This window comes from Tyto alba, unplaced genomic scaffold (assembly GCF_018691265.1).
Source record: "Tyto alba isolate M040663 unplaced genomic scaffold, T.alba_DEE_v4.0 Super-Scaffold_4, whole genome shotgun sequence".
Classification (NCBI taxonomy): Eukaryota; Metazoa; Chordata; class Aves; order Strigiformes; family Tytonidae; genus Tyto; species Tyto alba.
Window position 1 is genome coordinate 37567 of NW_024881315.1, and position 26256 is coordinate 63822.

At 60.5% G+C, this 26256-nt stretch overlaps 2 protein-coding genes across 4 annotated transcripts; both read left to right on the top strand.

Annotated features, from left to right (window-relative positions):
* Nucleotides 1-1129: 1129 nt before the first annotated feature.
* Nucleotides 1130-16501, top strand: OLFM2 (olfactomedin 2). Of its 3 annotated transcripts, none has more exons than XM_042802866.1 (6): nt 1130-1324; nt 9831-9980; nt 10893-11048; nt 13188-13407; nt 13990-14096; nt 15532-16501. In XM_042802866.1, exons 1-6 carry the CDS (start codon nt 1268-1270, stop codon nt 16207-16209), a joined length of 1368 nt encoding a protein of 455 aa, XP_042658800.1. In that variant the 5' UTR covers nt 1130-1267; the 3' UTR covers nt 16210-16501. The 3 variants fall into 3 exon arrangements, with proteins under 3 accessions (XP_042658800.1, XP_042658799.1, XP_042658798.1); XM_042802865.1 differs by lacking the exon at nt 1130-1324 and adding an exon at nt 4857-5041; XM_042802864.1 differs by lacking the exon at nt 1130-1324 and adding an exon at nt 6167-7974.
* Nucleotides 16502-19185: 2684 nt separating this feature from the next.
* LOC116963068 (microtubule-associated proteins 1A/1B light chain 3C-like) lies at nt 19186-25618 on the top strand. Its single transcript, XM_042802856.1, has 5 exons — nt 19186-19273; nt 20491-20661; nt 24200-24255; nt 24422-24528; nt 25253-25618. The coding sequence occupies exons 1-5, from the start codon at nt 19186-19188 to the stop codon at nt 25440-25442; spliced, it is 612 nt and encodes a 203-aa protein (XP_042658790.1). The 3' UTR covers nt 25443-25618.
* Nucleotides 25619-26256: the final 638 nt, after the last annotated feature.

Here is a 26256-nt window from a genome sequence, read left to right on the forward strand (position 1 = left end):
GGGGGGCCGAGCACCCCCAAATTGAGGGCCGTGGCATCCTGAGGCTGCCACCCTCGTGTCCCCATTTACCCGAGGGTGGGTGAGGCCGTTGTGCGTGGGGGTTTGGCTCGGGCAGGCGCCCGCTGCCGGCCCCTCCTGCCCCCGCCCCCCCCCCCCGGGCACCCACCGCCGTGTCCCCGTGGGACACTTTGGGGGGGACATCCCGAAGGTTCTTTCCCCCTGGGGGGGCTGCGAGGGCAGGGTTGGGACCTGGGCCCCGCAGAAGCTGGGCATGGCGCCTGCCCCCCCGCTCCCCAAACCTCCATCCCTGGGGGCCCCCAAAGAGGCGACCCGGGGCCAGCGAGGGGACTGGGGAACTGTCCCCCAAATCCTCCCCCCTAAACTTCCATCCCCAGAGACCCTCCAGAGGGGACCCTGGGTAGGAGAGGGGACACAGGGCTGTCCGTCCCCCCCCCCCCCCCCGGATCCCCCTCCCCAACTTCCATCCCCAGGAACCCTGGAGAGGGGACATGGGACCATGCCCCAAATCCTCCCCCCCCCAAATCTTCATCCCCAGGGACCCCAGAGAGGGGATGTGGGGCAGGAGGGGGACATGGGACTGTCCCCCAAATCTTCCCCCCCTAAACTTCCATCCTCAGAGACCCTCCAGAAGGGACCTGGGTCTGAAGAGGGGACCCGGGATCTGTCCCCCAAATCCTCCCCCCCCCAAATCTCCACCCCACAACGAGGAGACCCGGGGCAGGAGAGGGGACCCGGGGCTGCCCCCCTCAATCCGCCCCCTTAACCCTCCATTTCCGGGGACCCCGGTAAGGAACCGGCGAGGGGACCGGGGGCTACCCCGGTGGGGGGGCTCGCTGCACCCCCCAAGCATCGCTGCGCCCGGGCTGCGGGTACCCCGGAGAAGGCGGGGGGGGGGGGGGATGCTCGGTCGCCTCCCTCTCTCCCTCCGGGCTCGGCTCGGTCCAGCCCGGTTCGGTTCCGCCCAACCCGGGCCGGTGCCGCGGCTGCAGCCGGCGGCGGGTCCCCGCTCGGTAACGCAGCCGGGGCCCGGTCGGGGCGGGGGGCGGCGCGGACAAAGGCGGCGGCGGCGGCGGCGGCGGCGGCGGCGGCGGCGGGGCCCGGCCGGGGGATGCGGCTGCGGCGGCGCTGAGCGGCTGCAGCTCCGGGACCGGTTCCGGGAACGACCCGGGGAAAACGACCCGACCCCGGTGAAGGCTCCGCTACCGGGAACGTTAAAAGCGGCCCCGGTGGGGTCGGTGTCTTCAGGATGCGCTTCTTTCCCGGCCTCCTCCTCCTCCTCTCCGCCGGTTCCCCCGCGATGCAGGTAAGGGCGGGCGGGGGCGCCGCGGAGCGGGGGGGGGGGTGGGGTGGGGTGTTCGGTTTTGGGGGGGGGCCGGGCGGTGCCCTCAGCTTCCCCCGGGGGATACCCGTTTAGCACCGGGAGCGCTGCGGGGGGGCGGGGGGGTGGGGGCAGGACCTGCCCTGGGTGTGTCCCCAGGCCAGGGACACCCCGGGGGGGGACCCTGAGCACCCCGAGGCACCCACCGAGGGATGAGTTGAGGAGGGGGGGTGGGTCTGGGTGTTTGTGGGTCGCACTTGGGTGCTGGGGTCCTTCCCAAGCCCGGGGGGGGAGTGTTGGGCTTTGTTCTGGTGTCCCACCACCCTCCCGGTCTCGGGGGGGCCCGGGGCTGCCCGTGACCCACCTGGGTGCGGGGACCACGGAGGAAAGGGGGTGCCCGCCCTGAGCAGGGGGAATCTGGGGGGGTCCTCGCCCTGTGCCGGCGCGGTGGTGGGGACACGTGGGTGACAGATGGCTCTGGCGTGGGTGCACCTTCACACGTGGCCACTGAGGACGAGGGAAAGCACCAGCCTGGCTCCCTCCCGCCTCACCTGGGCCGTGCTCCACTGGCGTGGACGCGGGGTGACAGCTGTCCCCACCCTGGGGGACACAGTGGGGTTGTGGATGGGTCCAGGAGGGAGCAGGCACCCATGGGTGCACCCCAGCAGGGCTTGGGGCCGGCATGAGCTGCACATGTGTGTGGGGGGGGACGACACAGACAGGTGACTCAGGTCCCCTGAGGGCAGCCACCAGGGTGGCACGGGGAGGGACCAGCCCCCTCCGAGCCAGCTGTGCTCCAGCTGTGCCCCGGGCGGTGGCAGCTGCGTGGGTCCCCGCCAAAGGGTGTCACAGGCTTGTGCACCTTGTCTCAGCGGGGCTGGGGGCAACGTGGCTCTGCCAACCCCCCCCATCTCCACCCAGTGCCACCGGCGATGGCACTGTCCCAGCGCCCCGCGTGCCGGGGCGGAGGTGACGAGGCGGGAAGGTCCCACGGGGGGTGAGACCGCGAGGACGTAGCTCCGTGTCCCTGCGTGTCCCCCCCTGCACCCCGGGGCTGCCTCCGTCCTCAGCCCATCACCGGGGCCGCGGGAGGTCAACCCGCAGCGGCTGCCGCAACCCCGCCGCGGGGACAAGGCCAATTTGGGGACCCACCCCCCACGGTGGCCCCGTCCCCTCCCCACACCCCGGCTTCTGCACCACCCGTGGGTCAGCGGCCAGAGCCGTGGGGCGGGCTTGGCGTTACTTGTAATTAAGCGGTTCGTTATTAGCAGCTGGCCCTGCTGAATATTCAGTGGTGGTTGTGCAGCCTGTTGAATATGCATGAGCTGGGGTTGCCAGGCTGGGGGCTGCGCCGGCCTGGCTGGGTCTTCCCTGCAGCCGCTTCCCGAAGAGGGGGGGCGCGGGGGGGGTGTGTGTTTTTGTGGGGTGCTGGGGTGATGCTGGGGCTGAACCGGGGCCAATTTTGGGCAGGGATGGTGGCCCTGCCACCACCCTCCCCGTGTCCCCAAGCTGCAGGTGGGTGGGGCTGGTGTGGGACCCCAAACCAACCCCCCTTTTTTGGGCGTGACTCAGCCGGGTGGGGGGGGTCGTCCGGCGGGGTGACAGGGCAGGGATTTGGGATGCGGGGATCCAGCTGGAGATGGCCGGGGCCCAGAGAGCTTTGGGGGGTTCACAGCTGCATCCCCATCTCCCTCTTACCCCCCCAAAATGGCTGCTCTGCCCCCCCACCCCACCCCCCAACGGGGTTGGGTTTAGGGGGTGGGAGGGGGGGGTCCACTGAGGCCCCGCTGCATCTGCACCTCGTGCTCAGCCCCATCTAACGAGCTGGAGTTAATGAGCTATTTGCAGGCAGGTTTCTGGGCTGGGCTGGAAGGGAACGCTGCAATGGGAGGGGGTTTTGGGGAGGGGGTTTTGGGGGTCGCAAGGGGGGGGTCTCCCCTGTCCCCCCGTGCTGCCCTGGCTGTGCGAAGCCCCTCGGGTGAAGCTGCCCACCCGGCGTGCCGATGACATGCTGTTCCCACAAGTGTCCCCACGTGGCTGGTGAGAGATTTGGGGAGTTTGGAAGCCCTGACCCACAGCTGTGGGGTGTCCTGTCCCCCTGTGTCCCGCCCCCCCCCAAAAATAGGTTCTTAATGTTGCAGCTGCATCACTGGGGGTCCCAGCGTGGGGACACCCACATCTCGAATGGTGGGTGCACCCGGTTGTGGAACCCTAGTGGGGGCAGATCCTCACTTTTGGGGATCCCTGGGCATTTGAGGGGGGGGATCAGAGGTGAGCACCCACCCCCCAGTCCCTACTGGGGCCTTGTCCTGGGGGACACGGGGACAATTGTCCCTGTGGGTGCTGCCCTGTCCCCTCCACGGTGACAACCAGACCGGTGTCTGCGGCGTAGAGCTCAGGAGCACCCCAAACCCCGCGGCGTGGGGGCACCGTGGGGTGCGTGGGGGGTGGGCTTTCCCTGTGGTTGCCCCGCGTGGGAGCCTGTGCTGTGCGTGCCTGTCCCCACGCGGTGGCACTGTGTGACCGTGCCACGGGAGGCGGAGGCGAAAACAGGGCGAGGATGCTCAAAGCTTCGGGGGTCCCGCTGCACCCACTGGGTCGGGACCCGTGGGGGGCTCAGGGTGGGCACCCACGGGCAGAGCTGCTGAGGGGGTTTGGGGTATCCGGGGGGACCCCAGGGAGCTCGCTGCTGTGGGGATGGGGTGCACTGGGGGGGTGGCAGGAGGTGGGGGGCCGTGGCGTGGGGGGGGCGGTTTGCATCCTCCCGGGTCCCCACTGCCGTGGGTTGTGGCGAGGATGAAGATGAGGATGTAGGGGGCCCGGGGGGGGCTTGTGGGGCTTCAGTGGGTCTGGGAGGGGGGCTGGACGCGGTGTGGGGGGTGATGGATGCTCGGGGGTGGCTGCAGCCTCCAAACCGGACTGGGGGTGTGGAGGTCCCCGATACCAGTACCAGGGTAAGGCGGGGGGGGGGAGTTTCCAGGGGTGCTGCTCCCCCAGACCGAGTTTCTCTGGGGGTCCTGCTCCCCTAAACCAGGGATCACCCTGGGTCCTGCTCCCCCAAACCTGAGGTCTCCAGGGATCCTCCTCCTCCAAACCGGGGTCTCTGGGGTCTTCCTCCCCCAAGCCGGGGGTCTTTAGGGGTCCTGCTCCCCCAACCCGCGGGTCTCTGGGGTTCCTCTTCCCGCAACCCGGGGGTCTTTAGGGGTCCTGCTCCCCCAAACTGGTCTCTGGGGTCCCGCAGCCCAGCCCACGCTGGTTCTGCTCCAAAGGCAACTGGGTTGAATGGGACCATCCCGGACCGGGCTTTGGGCAGACCCGCCCTAAACCGGGGCCGTACCGGGCTGGACCGGAGCCAGCGACGCCGACGTCACTCCGGAGCGGCGCCGGCTCCGTTATAAGGGCGAGCGCGGCGCGGGGGCTCCGCAGGCGGCGGGGGCGGCGCGGCCGGTGCGCGGTTCGCCCCGACGGGCACCGGTACCGGGAGGGGGGGGGGGGGCGCGGGGCGCGGTGGAAGGAAGGAAGGGGTGGGGGGTGTGATGGGCATGCGGCGGCGGCGACGGCGACATGACGGTGCCGCTGCTGAAGATCGGGGCCGTGCTGAGCACCATGGCCATGGTCACCAACTGGATGTCCCAGACGTTGCCCTCGCTGGTGGGGCTCAACGGTACCGCCGTGTCACGGGCCGGGACCTCCGAGAAGATCGTGAGTCGGCCCGGTACTGGGGAGGGGAGCGCGGGGAAGGGAGATGGCGGGGGGGGGGGGGAGGATTTGGGGAGAGGGGAGGAGGTGTGGGGGGGGAGGGATGCCCGGGCTGCGGCGCGGAGCTGCGCCACCCGGTACTGGGTTTGGGCAGCTTTGAGATGCGGCGCAGCAAGATCCCCCCCCCCCCGCTTCTTTCCACCCCCCCCCGGGCATGGGGACGCCCCCTCCGCCTTCCCCTGAGCATCCCCCCCGCTCATGGGTACCCCCCCAGTCCTCCCTTCCTCCCGGGCAGGGCACAGCGGGGTCCCCCTGACATGGGACCCCCCTTCTCCGCTGGGGATTCCCCGGGTGCGGGGACACCCTCCCCAGGCAGGGCACAGGGGACCCCCCCGCGGCACGGGGATCCCCCCTCCCTGCCTTCCTCCCCGCCCCCCCCCCCCCCCCCCCAAGCAGGGTGCACTGGGGACCCCCCCGACAGGAGCTGGTCTCCCCTCGGAACTGGGATCATCCAATGGAGGAGACCCCCTCGGGGGGTCGGGGGGCCCCTGACCCCCTTCTTTCCCCTGGTAGACCCAAACTGGGCCATTCCCCGGGACTGGGACAGGACTGGGGCTGGGGGGGGCTGAACCCCCATAGGGGAGGTTCTGCTGCTCCCCCCAGCCAGGGGGATTCTGGCAGGCGGGGGGGGGGGGCCTCTTGGCCAGGGGAGGGGGGTGATCCCCCTCATTTGCAGGACCCTGGGGAGCTGTTGGCTCTCCCCAGGCAGGGGCACCCCAAATTTCCCCTGGGGTTTTCTGGGCTCTGACTGGTGTCAGCCCTTCGGCACAAACCCCCGTGGGAGCCGGGCCGGGTGTGTGACGTGAAAATAAGTTGGGAGCAAAGAAGGGGGGGGACACATAGACGCTTGCGGGGGGGTGGGGGGTTGGAGGGCAGGTTTGGGGGGGCTGCAATGGCAGCGACAGGGCTGGGTGATGCTGCAGGCAGGAACGAGCCCCCCGGGAAGGGCTGGGCTGCGCCGTCAGGGCCGTGGGGTGCCCAACTGTAGCTGGTGTTGCCGGGGGCCATGATGTTAGTGGAGGGGGGGGGGCACAGTCCTTTGCGGTGAGAAAACCCCTCTGGAGGCTGGAGCCTTCCCTCGCGGGACTGGGGGCTGTGGTGGGGAATCCTGCCAACGTGGGTGCTTCACGCCGATCTCGGGTGCAAGCGAGGGGGGGGGGCGATAAATGATTTTTGGGGATGAAGAAGCTGGCGCGCAGCCCATTTGCACCCCAGTGTCAGCTGGGCTGGTTTTGTGTGTGTGTCCCCCCTCCCCAACCCGAACTCACGGGGCTGCTCCCCCCACCTTGGGCTGATGCCACGAGGGGTCTTTCCCCGCTGCCCTCAGACCCATTCTGTAAGGAATCCCTGGGATCCCTTGGGATCTTTTTCAGGATATTATTCCCAGCCGGGCTTCTGCAGAGGATGAGCGCGGTGGCCTTCGCCTCTGCAGCCCTGCGCGTGGCGGTGGGGGTCTCGTCGGGTGGCCCCCCCCCCCCCCCCCCAAAGCAGAAATCTCCTCGCAGGGCAATTAGCGGCGCTGGGGGCAAAGCGGGCGCTGCTCTACAATAATTGGCTAATCATTAGTCACTCTTTGGTGTTGGTTGTAAAATCATTAATCACCGGGAAGGAGCGCTGCTAATGCGGCTGGAACGGGCCGGCGCAACCGCCCACGGGAGTCACCGCCACGACACGCCGGGTGGGAGCGTGGGGGACCGTGTGGGGTGTGATCTCCCGCCCGGGTTTAGCGAAGCGACGCTTTGCTGCGGAAACGAGCTGGGCTTACCCAAAAACTGGCACTCGCCACTCTGGCTTTGGTGCCCGCTACGGCCTTTCACGTTTTTTTGGGGGGGTTCTCGGAGCCGATTTCTAGAAAACAGCGGTTCCTTTTCTGCTCTGAGGTCTGGAACTGGAGTCGCCCAGTCCTGGCTTTGGTGGTCCCATCGGCTCAGCCCCCGGGGACGCTGTGGACCCTGACTTGCCACGGAGGAGCAGGGCCGTGCTCCGGCGATGGAGAGAGCCCGGAGCATCCTCTGCAGCAGCTCCATCGCTTGTCCTGGAGCCGCCCCTCTCCAAAAAGAGGGGGGTAGAGACATGGAGCAGCTCTTCCCTTTACCGCCAGGGCTGATTCAGGGTCTCCTGGCTTTGAAGGGCGCTTGCTCAGCGCCCCCGTACCCCCCCAGCCATGGCTGCTTTGCTGAGGCAAAGGGCTGCGTGGGGATTCCTGGATGCTCGGGGACCCCCCCGGTGTCCCCCAGGAGAGGCTTTGGGGTGCTCTGACATTCCCCGCCCCCCCCCCAGCTCTCTGGCATCCCACTGCACCGCAGCCAAGGGTGTCAGCAGTTTCTGCTCTCCCAAGCTGCTCGCAGGCAGCTTTCCCAGGGAGCTCGAATTAATAACCCCGTGACAGATTGCACTGGCTGCGTTTCACCGAAAAATATCGCCAGGAGCAGCCGCCGCCAGGCCCCCGAGCCGCAGTGGGCAGGCGCGGGCAGGGCTGCCCCCCACCTCCCTCCTTGGGGGGGGGGGTGGGGGGGGTTTATCTGCAGGGCGGGGGCTGGATGCGGCCGCCGAGCTGCAGCGGGAAAAGCAGCTTCCAAGGGATCCGGCTCCGGCCCGCGGATGCTCGCCCGCATCCCGGGGCTGCGCAGGATGGACCCCAGGGTTTCCGCGCCGTGTGGAGCCCAGCGTGGCAGGCAGAGGAGCTCTGCCAGCCTCCAAATCGGTGGCTGGGAGCGCCGCCGGCACGCATCCTGCCTGCCACAAGCCTCCTGCCTGGCATTAATTATGCATTAGCCCTCTATAAAGTATTTATGTCCGCCTGCCGCTCAGCCACAGCCAGAAGGGTCCCGGCTAAAGCGAAATGGTTCCTCGGTGACTGCGGATGCTCTGCCCAGGTTGCTGCTGGGTTTGCTTTGGGCTCTTTCATTTCAATTGCTTTTTTTTTTTTTTTTTTGGCGGGTGGTGGGGAAGAAATGAAGCTTCTGGTGCACAAGATGCTCCCAGGATCCTGGGGGTGGGAGAGCGGGTGGTGCCTGTGCTGGCTGCGGGTGCTTGTGCTGGGGGTGCCGGTGCTGTGCCATGCCTGGAGCAGCTGGGGGACACCCCACCCCCCCCCACCTCCTGCCCTGGGGACCCCAATTTTGGGTGGTTGGGACTGCACAGCGCCGTGCTAGAAGACTTTCCCAACATGTACATGTGATAATCGTGCATCTTATTAATTCACCTGCCGTAGCAGCGAGCGACGGGCACGACGCCGTCCGCCAGCAACTTCCTAAGGGCTCGTTATCCCACAAAGTGGCTCGTCACCAGCCGGGGTTGCCGAAGGCTCCCGGCCCCCACCCTGGCTGGGCTCTATCTCCTCTGCGTTGGAGCTGGGCTGAATAAATCCTCTATTTACCTCCCCCCTGTGATAACTCAGGAATTTACTCAGTTAAGGGCGAGTTTTACACCGCTACCGGTTAATTTATTCTCATTGTGCTGGAGGTTGGAGAACGGTGTTTAGCCACCGCCGTGTCCAATAAATCCCTTCTGATGTGAAACATGAAGTTAAAACCGCTGCGTGTAAAGTAAAGTATCGTCCCTGGCTTGTTACAGGGAACGGGTCATTTATCTTTGCCTGGCTCGGTGCAGAAGGCGCTTGGAGAGCGATGAGTTTGCTCTTGATTTTCATAATTAATAATTATGAATTACCCATGAAATGCTAAATGGCCCAGCACAAAAACACCAGCTTATGGCATGAATAAATCAGGCAAAGGGAAGGGAGAGCGGGGTGGGTGTTTCCCTGCTCGTTTTTTCGGGGTGAGCTGAAAATGGGAGGTGGGGGGGGAGGGAATTGGGAGCCCACAGCAGTCACCCCCATCCTCGGCTGCGTTGGGAGATGGAAAGAAAAACCCTGAGCCGGGATCTGCCTGGAAAAGCTGCAGCCGGATGCAAAAATTGGCTTTTTGAGGGTGATGGGGCTGGTGGGATGCTCAGTTGGGGGGGGATGGCCGGGTGCCCACCCAGGCAGGGGGATGTGCTGGTGTTTCCCTGCCGCTGTCGAAGGGACCCAAAATTCCAGGGGAAGGAATTAACTGTTTGTATTTGTAGCTCTGCTCCCCTCCGGGGACGTGATGGCCACAGTGGAGGAAATTCCTGTCTCGTCAACTCTATTAGTGGGAAATAATGCTGGGCTGGGCTGGGGGGAGGAAGAGGAGGGATGCGGAGCTGGCTGAGGGGAGATGATGGAGATTTCCTTGTCATTCCCTCCCATCCTGCTGTCATTTTGCAGCCGGCGTGGGCCCCGCCGGGAAGCTGAAACCCCCGTGTTTGGAGCAGATCACTGCGGCGAAATGACTCTTGGAGAGGGGGGGAAAAAAAAAATATTAAAATCACCCGGATAAAAACCCGAAAGGAGGGAAAAATGCCAAGTGGCTCAGACCCGGCGGGATGAGGACGGGTTTTGGAGGAGCTACGTGGGCTGAGCCGTGGCAGGGTGTGCTCAGCCCCGGGCTTTGCCGGCACCGTGTGACGACGGTGACGGTTCAGGAAGGGTTTGGTGGGTCCATCCTGGCGCCAGGGTGCTGTTCCCTCACCGGGAAGGATGCTCTGGCCTCTTGCCAAAGCGATGCCACGCTGCCAGCCCTGCCCCGGCCGCTGCGTCTTTGGGGAGCGCGCGGCAGGGTGGGTGGGGGGTGTGGGTGTGGGTGTGCCTGGCAAGGGGCTCCAGCGCCCTTCGGGGCCCTGACATCTCCCCTCCTCTCTCCCGCAGACCCTCTTCCAGAGCCCCGACGAGGGCTGGCAGGTTTACACCTCGGCGCAAGCCCCCGACGGCAAATGCCTCTGCACGGCCGTCATCCCCGTCCAGGGCACGTGCTCCCGCGACCTGCGCAGCCACCAGCTCCGCCAGCTCATGGAGAAGGTGAGCCCCGGGGCGATGCTGCACCATCCCAAACCGGGAGATAAATCCCGGGGGGTGCTTTAACCTGCAACTCCAGGACCTAAATAATATTTAGCGGAGCCCGGAGGGGGTTCCCCATGCAGAATAGGGGGACGGGAGGTTTCCCACGGGGGTTTTCACGCTCCCAACTCCTTTCCCATGGGCTCCGCAGCGATGCTGGCAGAATCCTTTAGCCTTCCCCCTCCCCACGGAGCCGTGAGCAGAGCTCATTTAATTTCTCCCTGTTTTTTCCACATCCGCACGGGCGGGCACACTGCAAACCCCATTAAACATTTATTGGAACGTGCTGCAAAAACACCTCTTAAGCAGCTCCCTTCCGAGGTGGCGGCCGCACCGTAAATACCAGCGGGGCCGGCGCTAATAAATAAATAACGGTTTGAGGAACATGGTCACGTTCGCATCATTTGAAAGCGTGGAAAATAAAATAACTTTGCCGGCTGCGGCGGATGAAATTAAAGAATGAAAGCTCTTAGAGCAGGCTGGGAAATGTGTGCTCGGGTGGTTTAAAAAAAAAAAAAACAAACAAACAAATAACAGCTGAAGCAGGATGAGTGAAATGCATTATTTTATACATTAAAACTGCAGGGGGAAGAGTTTTCTGGCAAGTGTTTGCATAAGTGCCGGCGTGGTGGAGCGGGGAGCAGCTCGTCCTCCCGCTCCCTGGGGATGGGGACACCCGGATGGGGGGGGGGGACTCCTGGGGCCGTGTCCCCACCAGCACTCAGTGACCCCAAGCTGGTCCTGGGGGGTGCTCACCCAAATTTCCCTGGCATGCCAAATTTCCCCAGCTCAGGCCTCCTCGTTAACAGGGAGCTGCGTTAATTAGACCGAGGGCTTTATCACCGCCCCCCCCCTCCCCGTCCCACCACGCAGGTGCAGAACATCTCCCAGTCGATGGAGGTGCTGGACCTCCGGACCTACCGGGACCTCCAGTACGTGCGCAACACCGAGTCCCTCATGAAGGGCCTGGACTCCCGGCTGAAGGTGGCTGCTGAGAGCCAGAAGAGCCTCAATGCCAAGAGCTTCCAGGTGAGCCCCCCCTCACACTGTGACCCCCCCCCCCCCGATGCCTCCTGCGCCCCACGGGCAGCCCTCCCCGAGCACACGGTGCTGCGTGATGCTCCGGTGTGGGTGGGCACCTTGGGAAGGGTCCTGGTTTTGGGGGTCTGGGTGGCCAAGCGTCTTTGGGGGGGGGTCTGAGATCTGAGCGTCCCTGGTGGGGTCCGAGATCTGAGCGTCCCTGGGGGGGTCCGAGATCTGAGTATCCCTGGGGGGGGCCAAGATCTGAGCGTTCCTGGGGGGGTCTGAGATCTGAGCATCCCTGGGGGGGGCCAAGATCTGAGCGTTCCTGGGGGGGTCCGAGATCTGAGCGTCCCTGGCGGTAGACTGAGATCTGAGCATCCCTGGGGGGGTCCGAGATCTGAGCGTTCCTGGGGGGGTCTGAGATCCGAGCATCCCTGGGGGGGTCCGAGATCTGAGCATCCCTGGGGGGGTCCGAGATCTGAGCGTCCCTGGGGGGGTCCGAGATCTGAGCGTTCCTGGGGGGGTCTGAGATCTGAGCATCCCTGGGGGGGGCCAAGATCTGAGCATCCCTAGGGGGGTCCAAGGCCTGAGCATCCCTGGGGGGGTCCGAGATCTGAGCATCCCTGGGGGGGTCCTAGAACAGAACATCCTGGGGGGTCCGAGATCCGAGCATCCCTGGGGGGGTCTTAGAACAGAGCATCACTGGAAGGGTCCCAGGGCTGAGCATCCCTGGGGGGGGCTTCCCCGAGCTGAGCGTCCCTGTAGCACCTGAGCGTGCAGGATGGGTGCGCGGTGCAGGAATGGGCCGGGGTGCCCCAGCCCCTGTGAGCGCCCAGACAAGACGTGGGGCAAACCGACCCGGGGGCCGCATCCTGCCGCCGGGGGGGGCTGTGCCGGTGCCAGTTCCCAGCCCATCTGGCTGCGAAGCGACACCTTTAATTAAACAAAAGGCGGCTCTTCCCTGGCAGAGCCCCGATTTCCACCTGACGGGTGGCAGCCGTCAGCGCTGCGGGCTGATCGATGCCGCTGCCTGTGCTGCAGCGCCTTTGCACCCCCCAAAAAATCTCATTACCACCCCCCACCCCCACCCCCCCCCGCTGAGGCACTGGTTTATTTTGGGAGCCTTAAGGCTTCATCCTGACAGCTGAAGAGTTTCTGTCGCGGGAGCGGCTGGTTCTTGGCACTGAAACGGGCCAGAGGATGCTCGGGTGGACGCTGGGCGCTGACAGTTGCAGGGACGAGACATTGATTAAACGTCTGAGCTGCAGCAAATGTCTCGGCTGGTTTAATCACAGCAGGAGCTGCTGAGCCCCGCGAGTTGGGGTGCAGTCCTGCCGAGACACCGGAATGCCGGCCCGGTAATGCCGCCTCGAAATGAAAGGCGAGGAGGGAGGAAAGGTGCTGGCGAGCCGAGCTCGTTCCCTGGGAAAACCCAGCGAGCCGTGGGCCGGCGAGGTGCTGGACGTGGATTTACGGGCGTCCTTGAGCGAAGGAGACTCGGCGGAGCGGCTCGGAGCCAGGGGCCAGCTCGCTGCCGGGTTTCCCCGCCGCGCCGGTGCCGTGGCTGGCACGATCCCGGCAGGATCCGCCCGGGCATCCCTGCGGTGATCCCGGAGCTGAGCGTCCCTCTGGCATGCAGGGTGCTGAGGTCTTTATTTGGGTGCTTCCAGCTCAAGGCCAAAACGCCTCTTAAGCACCTCCTTGTGCTAAAAGAAGTGGAGCTTTTTAAATCCTGGTCTTGGTTTATAATTCCGACTGTCGTTCTCATTCCCCCCCCGGCACCATTCCTTCATCCCTCCGGCGGAGAGCATCGCTCCGGGCTGGTTGGGGAGGGGGGGGATTTCACCCCCCGCTCCCACATTTTGGCCGCATCCTGCCCCTGCTCCCCAAGTGCTCAGAAGAGGCAAAGCCTTGTCAGTGTTATTAATTAGCGACCCCGGGAACAGGGCTCGTCTCTGGTGCGTTAACGAAGCCGCGCCCCGCGATGGAGGCTTGCTACCCCCAGAGGGATGGACAGATGGACGGCAGGCGTGGGGGCAAGCACCTCCAGGCTCCAGGCAGGGGCTTCATTTAAAATTGGGGGGTTGTTTTGTTTTGGTTTTATTTTTTATTTTTTATTTTTTTCCCCTCGCACCCCTTAAACAGGAGCTCAAGGACAAGATGACGGAGCTGCTGCCTCTGATGCCCGTCCTGGATCAGTACAAGTCGGACACGAGGCTGATCGTGCACCTGAAGGAGGAGGTGAGGAACCTCTCCGGGAACTTGCTGGCCATCCAGGAGGAGATGGGTGCCTACGACTACGAGGAGCTGCAGCAGCGGGTGCTGATGCTGGAGGCACGGCTGCACGCCTGCATGCAAAAACTGGGTACGATCCCCCCCACTCTGCCCACGGGCTGGGCCTCCCGTTTGGCTGCACTGCTGAGATGATAATAATAATAATAATAACAACAATAACAATAACATTAATAATAATAAAAATAATAATAACAATAATCAACAATAATAACATAAAAATAAAAATAAAATAAATAATAATGACAATGATAATCATAACAACAACAATAACAATCAGAATAAACTGAATAATGATGATGATGATGATGATGATAATACCAGCAGCCCAGCATCCTCCAGTATGCACGGATGGGCCGTTTGCTGGTGCAGCTGGGCCCTGGGATCTGTGCAGGAGCTGCTTTTCCTCGCTCAGGAATCGCTGCCGGAGCCCAGTGGTGCTTTTCCCCATCCTGCTGCCCTGTCCCCCCCCCCCGCCCGGGGATTCCCTGGGGCCAAGGGGGTTCCCTGGGATGAGGGGGAGCCCCGGTTCCTCCCCACCGGGTGCATGATGCCCACGGGACCGGAGGGAGCTGGGCAACATCGTGGTCCGGGATGCCCACCCCTAACCCCAAACCCTGTGTGTGTGTCCCGTCCCCCCCCAAACCCTCCCCAGGCTGCGGGAAGCTGACAGGCGTCAGCAATCCCATCACCATCCGAGCGTCGGGCTCCCGCTTCGGGTCGTGGATGACCGACACGATGACACCCAGCGCCGACAGCCGGGTGAGTGGCACGGGCACCCGTGGGGAGGGGGCGGGGGGGACACAGCCCTGCCTGGGCTTCCCGTGGCTCCTGCGTGGCTCTTTTCTGGATGTTTTTCCCCCCAAACCCTCCCAGGCCCAAGCAGAGGGGAATTTTGCAGGCGGGCAGATCCTTTTCTGGCACTCTGGCTCTGGATTTTTGCAAAACCTCAGTGCTCCTCGGGCACCGTGTCCCCTGCAACCTGCCTGCCTTGTGCTGCCGTGGCCCTCCCGGCTGTGCCTCAGTGGGGATGTGTCCCTGGGGTGCACACTCAGTGGGGTGCACGCTGCCTGGGGTACACAGTCTGTGGTGTGCACATTCTGTGGAGTACACATTCTGTGGGGTGCAGGCTCCTTGGGGTGCACAGTCCATGGGGTGCATGCTCCCTGGGGTGCACATTCCCTGGGTTGCACAGTCTGTGGGGTGCACATTCCATGGGGTGCACACTCTTTGAGGTGCACAGTCCCTGGGGTGCACAGTCCATGGGGTGCACGCTGCCTGGGGTGCACGGTCCCTGGGCTGCACGGTCCCTGGGGTGCACATTTCCCGGGGTGCACGGTCCCTGGGGTGCACAGTCCCTGGGGTGCACAGTCCCTGGGGTGCACATTTCCTGGGGTGCATGCTCCCTGGGGTGCACATTCCCTGGGTTGCACACTCTTTGAGGTGCACAGTCCATGGGGTGCACATTTCCCGGGGTGCACGGTCCCTGGGATGCACATTTCCTGGGGTGCATGGTCCCTGGGGTGCACATTTCCCGGGGTGCACGGTCCCTGGGGTGCACACTTCCTGGGGTGCACGGTCCCTGGGGTGCACATTTCCTGGGGTGCACGGTCCCTGGGGTGCACATTTCCTGGGGTGCATGGTCCCTGGGGTGCACGGTCCCTGGGGTGCACATTTCCCGGGGTGCACGGTCCCTGGGGTGCACATTTCCTGGGGTGCACGGTCCCTGGGGTGCACACTTCCTGGGGTGCATGGTCCCTGGGGTGCACAGTCCCTGGGGTGCACGTTTCCCGGGGTGCACGCTCGCCGGGGGGGGTGCAAACCCTCTGCCCGTGGGACGCGTGTCGCCTCTGCGGAGCGCTGCCAAGCGCTAACGAAGGCAACCGGGCTGCTGTACTGGGAGACCGGGCAGGATCTTCCTCTGCCGGCTGGGAACTCAGTCAGGCCGGGTGTTCCTGACGGAGCACGGCCCTCTCCTTAAAAATCGGATCCGCAGAAAACGCGGCGAAAGCGAGGAGCCAGAAAAATAGCTCGTCCCGGCGCGTGGCGGCAGCATAAACAGCTGCATGAGCCGGGGATGCAGGGGGCTGCGCAGGGCATGGGCTGTGTCCGTCTGTCCTGGTGGCCCATCTTGATGGGGGGGGGGTGGGGGGGGACCCCCTTTTGGCCAGGCATCCCTAACCCGAGCCCGCTGCAGGTGTGGTACATGGACGGTTACTACAAGGGCCGCCGCGTCTTGGAGTTCCGGACCTTGAACGACTTCGTGACGGGCCAGAACTTCGTGCAGCATCTTCTGCCGCATCCCTGGGCCGGCACCGGCCACGTGGTTTTCAACGGATCCCTCTACTACAACAAATACCAGAGTAACATCGCGGTGAAGTACCACTTTCGCTCCCGCAGCGTGCTGGTGCAGCGCAGCCTCGCCGGCGCCGGCTACAACAACACCTTCCCTTATTCTTGGGGCGGTTTCTCCGACATCGACTTCATGGTGGACGAGAGCGGGCTGTGGGCCGTCTACACCACCAACCAAAACGCCGGCAACATCGTGGTGAGCCGGGTGGACCCCCAGACGCTGGAGGTCCTGCGTAGCTGGGACACGGGTTACCCCAAACGAAGCGCCGGAGAGTCCTTCATGATCTGCGGCACGCTCTACGTCACCAACTCTCACCTTGCTGGCGCCAAGATCTATTTTGCCTACTACACAAACACTTCCAGCTACGAATACACGGATATTCCCTTCCACAACCAGTATTCCCACATATCCATGCTGGACTACAACCCGCGGGAGAGGGTGCTCTACACCTGGAACAACGGCCACCAGGTCATCTACAACGTCACGCTCTTCCACGTCATAAAGACGTCGGGAGAGCTGTGACCCCGCGCCGGACTCCTCTGCTCTCCCTCCCCAGCTCTTTATTTTTCTACACTTCAGCCTCGGCCATTCTCTCTAGGGGACGGAGCCTTCCTCGTCCTCTTTGATCTTTATTTTTTCATATTTCTTCGGTTTCTTCCCGCGGTTCATGGCGCATGGATCTCTTTTGCCTTCATTCGAGCTGACCCTGGTTGTTTCCTTGGTTTATTTTTATTTCGGTTTTGGTTAGTTTTGGTTTTGTTTTCAATTTACATCTTTATTTTGGCAGCAAATAAAAACGGTCTCTTTGACGTTTGATGGGGCTTGTGCTGATTTCCCCCCCCCCCCCTCCCCCTGATTTTTTACAAAATTATTATTACTCTTTGTCACTTGATGGCTTGGTTTCCCCCCTTTTCCTGTATCCTCTCAGCCGGCGGATGCCAGGAACCGGCTGTAATCTCCAGCCCTCTCCTCCAGATGTGTGCCGGCAGCCCACGCTGTTCTTTATGGGCATGTTTAATGCATGCGGGTGCGGCGCTGGGGAAATTACAGCGGCGCTGGGCAAGGCGAGGAGGAAGGGAAGGGAAATTAGAGAGCAGCTGCGGTGAGCTGGGGGGGATCAGACCCTGCGTGGGTGGCTCGGCCCAAAATGAGCACCCGGCGAGGCCGGGGCAGCGGGATCCTGACCCTGGGGGAGAGCAGGAACCTGCTGCCCAGAGATGAGGAGGGATGGAGGAGATGAAGAAGGGGTGGAGAAGACAGAAGGGATGGAGGAGACGAGGAGGAGATGAGGGGGGGATGGAGGAGATGAGGAGGGGATGGAGGAGAAGCAGACAAGATGAAAGGGATGGAGGAAAGGAAGAAGATGGAAAGGATGGAGGAGATGAGGAGGAGATGGATGGAGGAGAAGTGGAAAAGGTGTGAAGGATGGAGGGGATGAGGAGGGGATGGAAGGGATGAGGAGGGGATTGAGGAGGGGATGGAGGAGATGTAGAGGAGATGGGGTGGGAGGGGACGCAGGGCTGAAGGAGGCAGAGGGAACAGTGCTTCCTGGAGCAGCCTCGCCCCTCGGGCAAACCTTCTGTGGGCATGATCAGGCCTAATAAATCTTAAATTTGGCCTGAAAAATCAAGTTGCAGAGCTGTGCTTCCCAGGGATACAGGACCCTGCAAGCAGAGACCCCCCCACACACCCCCAAACCCAGGGGGAGAGCTGCGTGGGGATGCTGAGAGGATGGGGACAAGGACAGGGACAGGGACAGGGCGTGTTAAAGCCCGTGGAGGTCACATCAACCCTTCTGCTTCCCCACTGCAGCCCCGGGACCTTTGGGAAGGGAAAAGGAGGGGGGCTGGTCCAGCCCCGGATGATATCATGGCGCTGGTGCCTGGGCTGAGAGCATAAAATCAAAGCTGGAAGCATCTTGTCACATGTATTCTCCTCTCGGAAGAGGAGTGGGAGACAAGGGGCTCATCCCTGTTAATCCCATCAACTGCTTGGGTGCAAGAGGAGCAGGTTTGGAGGGCTGACACCCGCCACCCCCCCCCCCATGGTGGCGTGTTTTGGGGTGCTGGGAAGTTCAACTCACCCCAACCATGCCGATGGGTTCGCTGAGGGGGGCATCAATAGGTCCTGGGGGAGGAGAAGACCCTCGTGTGCCCCTTCTGCGGAGTCCAGGCACTCAGGGAAGCACCTTGGCCCCAGCACCATCTGGGTGCTGGCGGCACGTTGGGGTGCTGCTGGGTTTGGGTGCTGGGAGCTCCCCCCCCCCCCTTTCCCTGCACAGGCAGCAGCTGCCGAAGCACATCCCTGTTTTTCCAGCATCATTCCCGCATCCCAGCCGGGCTGTGACCGCGGAAGGCGATGAATCCCCCGCGAAGGGCAGCTCAGCCAAGCCCCCGCCGGCCACTTTTCCCACCGTGGCTCGAGGCTCGCTCATGCAGGGAAGTTAATTTGCTGTCGGCAGCACGCGCGGGCCGGCGGCCAAGAGCCGGCACGGCTCCGGAGCCCGGCTTGGCGTGGCCAGGGTGGTTAGTGAGCAAAGCCAGGTGAGGAGGAGGAGGAGGATGGAGGCCTTTACCCTGCCCGAGGGGTGTGCAATGCGCAGCCACACGCCTGCCAGCTCCGGGCAGCAGCTGGCGACCATCCCTGCAGTGATTATTTAGCAATTTGTGCCCGAGCAAGGCTCCCCATCTCGGCAGAGCCTGTATCCAAGCGACCTTGGACCAAGCTATTAAGCCGGGCTTAGCCCACAGCACGGCTGCTGCTCGCCTGTGAGGAGCGCGCGTGTCTCACCCTGTGGCTTCCAGCAAAGTGAGAGGGGTTTTTTTTTGTTTGTTTGTTTGTTTGGGATTTTTTTTTTTTTCCTTATCCCTGAAAGTAGGTGACCATGGCAGGAGGGACACAGGGGGGTGCTGGCTGCTGCGGTGCAAAGCGAGCAGGGACCAGCAAGGGACTGGGAGGGGGAGGCATGTCTCCTTCTCACCCCCAGCCCATCCCCACCCAGTCCCAGCCTCATCCCCAGATAATCCCAACCACATCCCCTATTATCCAATCCTATCCCATCCAATCCCATCCTCATCCTCATCCCCATCCCAGCCCCATCCCCATCCCATCCCCATACCCATCCCCATCCCATCCCCATCCAATTCCCATCCCCATCCCATCCAAATCCCATTCCCATTCCATCCAATTCCCAACCCCATCCTCATCCCCATCCCATTTAATTCCCATTCCCATCCCATCCAATTCCCATCCCCATTCCCATCCCATCCAATTCCCATCCCCGTCCCCATTCCATTCAGCTCCCATCCCCATCCCCATCTCCATCCCCATCCTCAACCCCATCCCCATCCCATTCAATTCCCATCCCCTTCAATTCCCACCCTCATCCTCAACCTCATCCAATTCCCATCCCCATCCAAATCCCATCCCCATCCCATCCCAATCCCAATTCCATCCCCACCCCACCCAAGTGTCCCACCGGCGCAGTGAGCCCTGGGCATGGAGCTGTGCCCGGGGCTCAGCAACGGGCACCTCAGAGGGTCCCTGGGCCTCGGTGGTGGCCCACGCAGGAGGGGCCCGTGCCACGGTTAGTCATTCCTGGTGCCAACACGGAGCTGCAGGGGTGGCCCCCCCGTAGCCAAACCCTCCCTCCTCATTCCTTGCCCCACAGCTTCTCCCCAAAAGCCTTCCCACCGATTGTCCCCCGCCTTCAAACCCAGGTTGGCTTCATCTCCCAAAACGCCACCGCAGCGCTCGAGCCAGTGGCCTTGGTGACAAAGATTGATGGGGCCGAGCGGAAGCTTTGGGAAAAGGCTCACTGGGAGGGGAGCACCGGGACAAGGACGATGCCACCGACAGCCACGCAGGGACCTTGGTCACCTTCCCTACACTTTGGGTGTCCTTAGAGGGGGACCCTGCATGGGGACAGGGATGGGACCGGAGCCCCGTCCCCGCCGAGGCAACGCAGCAAGTGCTGCAGTGCAGCGGCTGCTCGAGGCACGTTCGGTCGGTGCCTACAGCTGGGGGAAAGAAAAAAAAAACAGCGAAAAACCCAACACGCTTTTCCTTTGTGCTGCTATTTATTAGGCTACAAAAGAAATGGGGGGGGGGGGGGGAGGGGGGGCGAAAATAACCCAGGGCACTTAATAACCTTACACATGTAGAAACTCTTCTGGAAAACAGCCTGCCTCCCTGCCCAGAATCACTCATCCTGCAGGCTGGGTTTTTCCAGCTTATTGTAATTCTCGTGAAGGCTCAGCCCTAACGGGCAGCGAATTGGTTATTCAGCACCGATCCTGGCTGGGGATGGAGCTGGAGTAGGGCCCCCCTCACCCCCCCCCGCTCCGAGCTGGAGGGGGGTGGTGGCTGCCGCTCCTTTGGCTGGCGTTAAAAAAGGAATTCCAAATTATTTCGCATGTGCCCAACGCCCAGGCCCTGAGAAACCCCCCCCAAAAGGGGCTACGGCGGCCCCTGCGCTGGGTCCCCGGCTCAGTGGGGACCTCCCCCCCCCCTCCCCCCTCCGAGCCCGGGGAAGCGTCTGCCGCCTCGCCGAGCCCCAACCCTCCCGTTAATTACTTGCTTCGTCATTAAGCATCAGCAAATCCACCCCCGCGCCTGCCCGAGCCGGGGCTCCGGCACTAATCCTGTTTACCGCAGAGCCGGGGGGTTGCGGTCGCGGCTGACGGCCCGTTGGGGACCTTCCCCCCGAACGAAAAACCAGCGGGAGCTCGATAATTGCGGCTTATTTATGGGAGAGCAGAGCCGTCGCCGCTAAAATAGGCCCTGGAAAAAGAAAAAATTGAGCTGCTGCCCTGGCCGGGCCCCCCGCCGTGGAGAACCGGAGGGTTGGGGTCTTCCCCGGGGCCAGGCTGGTGCTGGGGGAGGGAACTGGTCTGGTTAAATTGCTCGTAGCATCCCCGGTTCCTGCCTGGGGGGCAGCTGGCAACAGGGAGTGGGGCACGACCCCGCAGAGAGGTACTTGCTCTATGATATATGTATGTATCTATAATGTATAGAGAAAGCTGAGCTATAATATATACCTATTAGCTATAATTATAGAAAAGGGCTATCATATCCATATTAGCTAGAATATATAGAAAAGAGCTATAATACATCCATATTAGCTACAATATATAGAAAAGAGCTATAATGTCTCCATACTAGCTATAACATACAGAAAACAGCTATTACATACCCATATTATCTCGAACATACAGAAAACAGCTATTATATATCCATATTAGCTACAATATATAGAAAGCAGCTATAATATGTCTGTATTAGCTATAACATGTCTGTATTAGCTATAATATAGAGAAGTCAGCTATAATATATTTGTATTAGCTATAATATTGAGAAGTCAGCTACAATATATACGTATTAGCTGTAACATACAGAAGTCAGCTGTAATATATACATATTAGCTACAATATATAGAAACCAGCTGTTATATATATGTATTAGCTATAATATATAGAAGTCAGCTATAATACATACATATTAGCTATAATATATCGAAGTCAGCTATAATATATATACACTAGCTATAGTATATAGAAAACCTAGCTATAATATATACATATCAGCTATTTTAGATATATATCTGTAATACATGAAGATAAGCTTTAGATCTTATGGCCATACCCACACAGCAAAGCGCAGAAACCCCGGGGTGGGTTCGAGGGGTGCTGGGGGGGGAACGGCTGAGCATCCCCCCCAGCTGCGCAGAAGAGCTAACGGGGACCTCTGAGATCCTAGGGGGCAAGAGCCCCCCAAAACCCCCCACCAGTGGGGCTCCTCACCCCCCCAGCGCTGGGGCAGCCTGGCCGTGGGCTGGGGCTGAGATTCCCACTTTAATATTTAATGGGAGATTAAAGATAAATCTAGGGGGGGATTTTTTTTCTTTTTTTCTTTTTTTTTTTTTTTTTTTAATTTTATTTTATTCCAGTGTATCGCAAAAATGAGCTATGAATAAAACTTAACTTGTGCAGAAGAGGATTTATTTATGAGTTTCAGCTGAAATTTGCTCCGCGAGGGCCCGGAGCAGGCAGGCAGGAATACAGATGAGATCCTGCTTCCCGCAGGCGAAGCCGGCAGCTGGGGAAGCTGGAGGTATAAATTTTACCTCCCATATCCCAGCTCTGCGCCTGCATTCCTATTTATTTATTTATTATTTATTTTATCTTATTTGGATTATTCTGGCAATATTTACTCTCCGAGGAAATTAATCTCGGGGGCTCCGTACGTATGCTCAGGCTCCGCGTGAGACTCCTGGCTCAGATTTGGCAAATACAAACCCCATTTCAGCAGAGGGGGCGATGCCATGGATGTAAAAAACCTCCCCCCTTCCTCAAAAAACTATTTCCCTTCATCTTTAATTAATTAGCTGATGTTAATGAAAGCATCACATTTCCATGACGACCCGGGATTCCAGAGCCCAGCCCAGTGCTGCAGCAATAGTTGGAAATTAAAGTGATAAATAATAGATGCTCACCGTTAATGAACTAATTTAAAATGGAGATTTTTTTTTTTTTTTTTTTTTTTAAAAAAATTCACAACTCTTTCTGCTCACAGCAAAGCCATTAGCATTTGCTTGGAAGCAGAACCAAGTCAGTGAACAGTAATCGATTCCTTTTATTAGCAAATCGAGATGTGCTTTAATATTTATCAGTTTATTGTTAAGAAATCACCTGGGAGGAAAGTGCCCCCTCCCTTCCCCGTGAAACTCCACTTCAAATCCCATGCAAACTTTCCAGAATTAAATTTATTAGGGGTATAAATTTATAATGGCTTAACTTGCTACACAGATGGAATATATATTGCTAATGTAATTTTCCAAACCAGTGATGAGCGTGTCTGAGAGATTTATTTTTTTTATGGCTAAGTAATACAGACTAATATATCACACAATGGCAAAATATATTAAATATGTACATGAAACATCAGAAACAAAATAAGGTGGTGATTAGGCCTGTGCTGTGTTACGCCCCAGGGCAGGGGCTGGGATGCTCGGTGGGAGGTGGGGACAAACCCGGCCGGGATTTCGCCTTGTTCCGAGGATGATGCCGGGATGCCGAGCAAGGTGCAGCCCCCCGGCCCCCCCAGAGGCAGCATCTCCTCCTGAGCCATCTCCCTCCTCCAGCAGCTGCGGCCCAAAAGGACCCGTTATGCCAAAGAGCTTATTTAAACGAGGTTAATTTAAGTCTCCGGCATGTCTAAATGAGCTGGGCTGCTTTTGCCTCCTCCCTTTTCAGTGGCGGCGGAGGGGTGGGAGCCTGTGGAGAATGCGTGAGCGGCTCGGGAAGAAAAATGAAGGGAAGATAAAAAAAAAATATATATAAAAAGACAAATGGGGTCTAATTGGCATAATGGGGTCTAATTTGTTTTCGAAAGCCGCCTCTCTCCTGACCCAGGGAATTGGCATTGCATGAAAAATACCCGCAGCATGCGAATGAGCCGGCTCCTCGGCAGCTTTATGGATCCCACCTGACACGAGCCCCTCGTTAAATCAAACCAGAGATAGCGCAAGAATTAAACTGTCAGGATAACGCATGCCGGTGTTTGCTGGGTGGCGGCAGCGCCCGCAGCCCCGTCCCGCTCCGGGAGGGATGGATGTGCCAGGGCAGGGGGTTATCCCCCCACCTCCCACCCTCCCGGGGCAAAGGGGGACAGGGCTGGGATGGGGCAGGGGGGGGGAAATGCCCCCGGACTCCCTTCTCTCCATCCTCAGCCACTTGCTGAGCGGAGAGTTATTGCTGGCTGCGCTCACCGCCTCGGACCATCAATTACTCTCTAATCCCCAGCGTAGTTTCATCGCTGGAATCATCTGCGTGGGGCCAGGGACCTTCAGTTGAACCAGGGGATAGAAGAGGCTTAAAAAAAAAAAAAAAAAAAAAAAAAAAAAAAGGCAATAAATCCCAGCACACCAGCCCAGCCAGCTCACGGAGAAAAGTGGCGTTGCAGCCTGCCGGGGCACGAGGAGGGGACACTGGGCTGGCACCGGTGCCGCCGTGCTCGCGCCAAGTCCTGTCCCAGAGAAGCTGAAGCCGCCTCGTTAAGCACGGCACCGGCCCGGTGGGAAAATGAAGGATTTTAAAATTACTTTAAATCCTTTTAAATCCCTTTCCAAGGGGACCAGGCTTCAGCATGACCTCCCTCTGGTGCTGGTCACCCAAGGGCACCCACGGGTGTTGGGGCGCAGCTGGCTGCTCCCCAAAAGCTCTGTAAGGAGCAAACCCCGTCCCAGCAGAGCTCAGCACCCTGCTGAGGGGCCCAGCCCCTCCTATCCCCAGCCCAGGTGGGGCAGGAGGAGCCTATATGAGGAGCCCTTGGCAGGGCTCAGGAGACAGATCCTGCCCTGAGCCGCCTGCTCGCCCTCCCAGAAGATGCAGCCGGGTGAGAGCAGCTCTCTCCCGTTCAAACAAATGAAAAGCCTTGGTACGTTACTGGGGACGAGGGGAACAGAGGCGCGGTGACGGGCTGCGCTTATTGCTGCTCCTTTTCTCTTCCACAGCCACCAGGATGCACGAAGTGACACAGATCCGGCTTAAATATCCCAACAAGATCCCGGTAAGGGCGGCGCACCGCTCTCTTCGTGACCACCGATGCTGAAATCAAGCTGTGAGGGTCTTCAGCAAAGACTTGGGTGGCTCGATTCCAAAAAGCGCGGCTCTGCCCCTCTGGGGCCCCCTGCAAGTGTGGTCCCCAAACCCCCATCCCCGTCTCCCCGCTGCAGGTGATTGTGGAGCGCTACCAGAAGGAGAGGACCTTGCCCCCCCTGACCAGGAGCAAGTTTTTGGTGTCCCAGGACCTGCCCCTGTCCCAGTTCGCTGTCACCCTGCGGTGAGTGGTTAATGGCACAGAGGGGCCAAGGCTTGCTTGGGGTAAGGCGAGGGCTCCAGACCCAGCCCAGGGCAAAAGCCCAGTCTGGATGCAGCTGGTCCTGTGAAACAACTTGGCTTGGAAGCCCCTTCAGCTCCTTTAGACACTTGTTCCACTGGGCAAGTGTTTAGTGGGCAAGTGCTTCAACTTAGCCTAATGCAATTAGCCTTTTCAATTAGCAAAGAGCATTTGCTTGCCAAGGCATGGGGTGCCCTATGGCAGAATTCCTCCACCCTCGCTGGGATAAAAGGTGACAATCAGCTCATCACCTGGGAACTCGCAGCACAAGGCAAACTGCTAATTGGGGGTAGGTGATTAGCAGCCCTGCAAACCAGCAGCACTGTTGCTGCTGGCTTGAAGCCTTCGGGTTCTGCTCGAGGTCCCTCCTGCGGACCAACATCTGGCAGCGCAGCTCAGGACCCCGATGGAGGTGAGAGCTTGGGGCTGTTTTGGGGAGCAGTGGCCGTGCCCTAGCACCCACCTTCATGCCTGTGGGTGCTAGGGGGTGGCTGGCACCTGGGGGGGGGTGGGGTGTGATGCTGAAGCTCAAGCCCTTTGGGAGGAACTACTAAATGCCTGTGCCAGCACTGTGCCCCCACGGATGGGTCCCCTACTAGGGAGCCTCCCCCGCTGCCTGGCGCTGGGTGATCTTCATCCCAGCGCTGCCTTCACCTTCCTCTCGCAGGACGCGGCTCTGCCTGGCCTCCTCCCAGACCTTCTACCTGCTGGTGAACAACCAAGGGCTGCCGAACATGGCCATCACCATGCAGGAGCTCTATCGGGACAACAGGGATGAGGATGGCTTCCTCTACCTGACCTACGCCTCGCAGGAGATGTTCGGCTGCTCGTCCTCCGGCGAGCCGGTGGCTGCTTGACCCTCAAACCTCCTGCCCGCGCCGCGGCTTCTCGGCTCAGGGCTCCCAACGCCGCTGAGATCGGGGACGTTCGCCTCCAAACTTCGCTTAAAATCTGTGGGGAGGCCCAAACTGTGGCTGGACCAAACCTCGCCTTCCCTCCGGCTGCAGTTTGACAGGCTCAGCTTTGTAACGGCCTTAAAAACTCCGCTCGATGCCTCCTCCTTAATCTTGGGGCTTTAGTTACAAATTATTCTCCCAACACAGCGGAAGATGGGGCTGGTTTACTCTGATCCAGGGGAAGGTTATTCTTCTAACAGGCTCTTCTAAAGGGCTTTACAGCCTGTCATCCCTGCTCAGAAAACTTAGGCTCTTTCTAAATAGGATTGGGGAGGAGGGGTTTCATGGTTTGTGCAGGTTTCTGTTAAGCTCCGTGTCCCTTCTAGCTGCTGCTAAAGAATCTGTGCTCTTGAGAGGTGGAATAAAGAAAATGGGGCTGGTGCCTCTGGTCAGCTTAATGCAGCTCGTCCCTTGGGTGTGAAGCCGGTTTTAACCTGGGGGCTTTGTCCCTGGCTTTGCTGGGCTGCCAGCAGATGAGTTTGGGGGGGGGGTCGGGGGAGCAAGAGCACAGAGAGGGGAAAGGACTTTGCTCCCACCACTGCAAAAGCAGCCTGGGAGGGATCCTCCAGCAAAAGAGCAGCTCCCCATCTCATTCCCCTCTGTAGAATTGGGGGTGCCGCCCCCCAGCACCCCAAGGATGGGGTACAGAGCTAAAACCTGCAGCAGAGATTAGCCGAGCTCAAACTGTCGTGTTGTGCTGTGAGTCAGACATAAA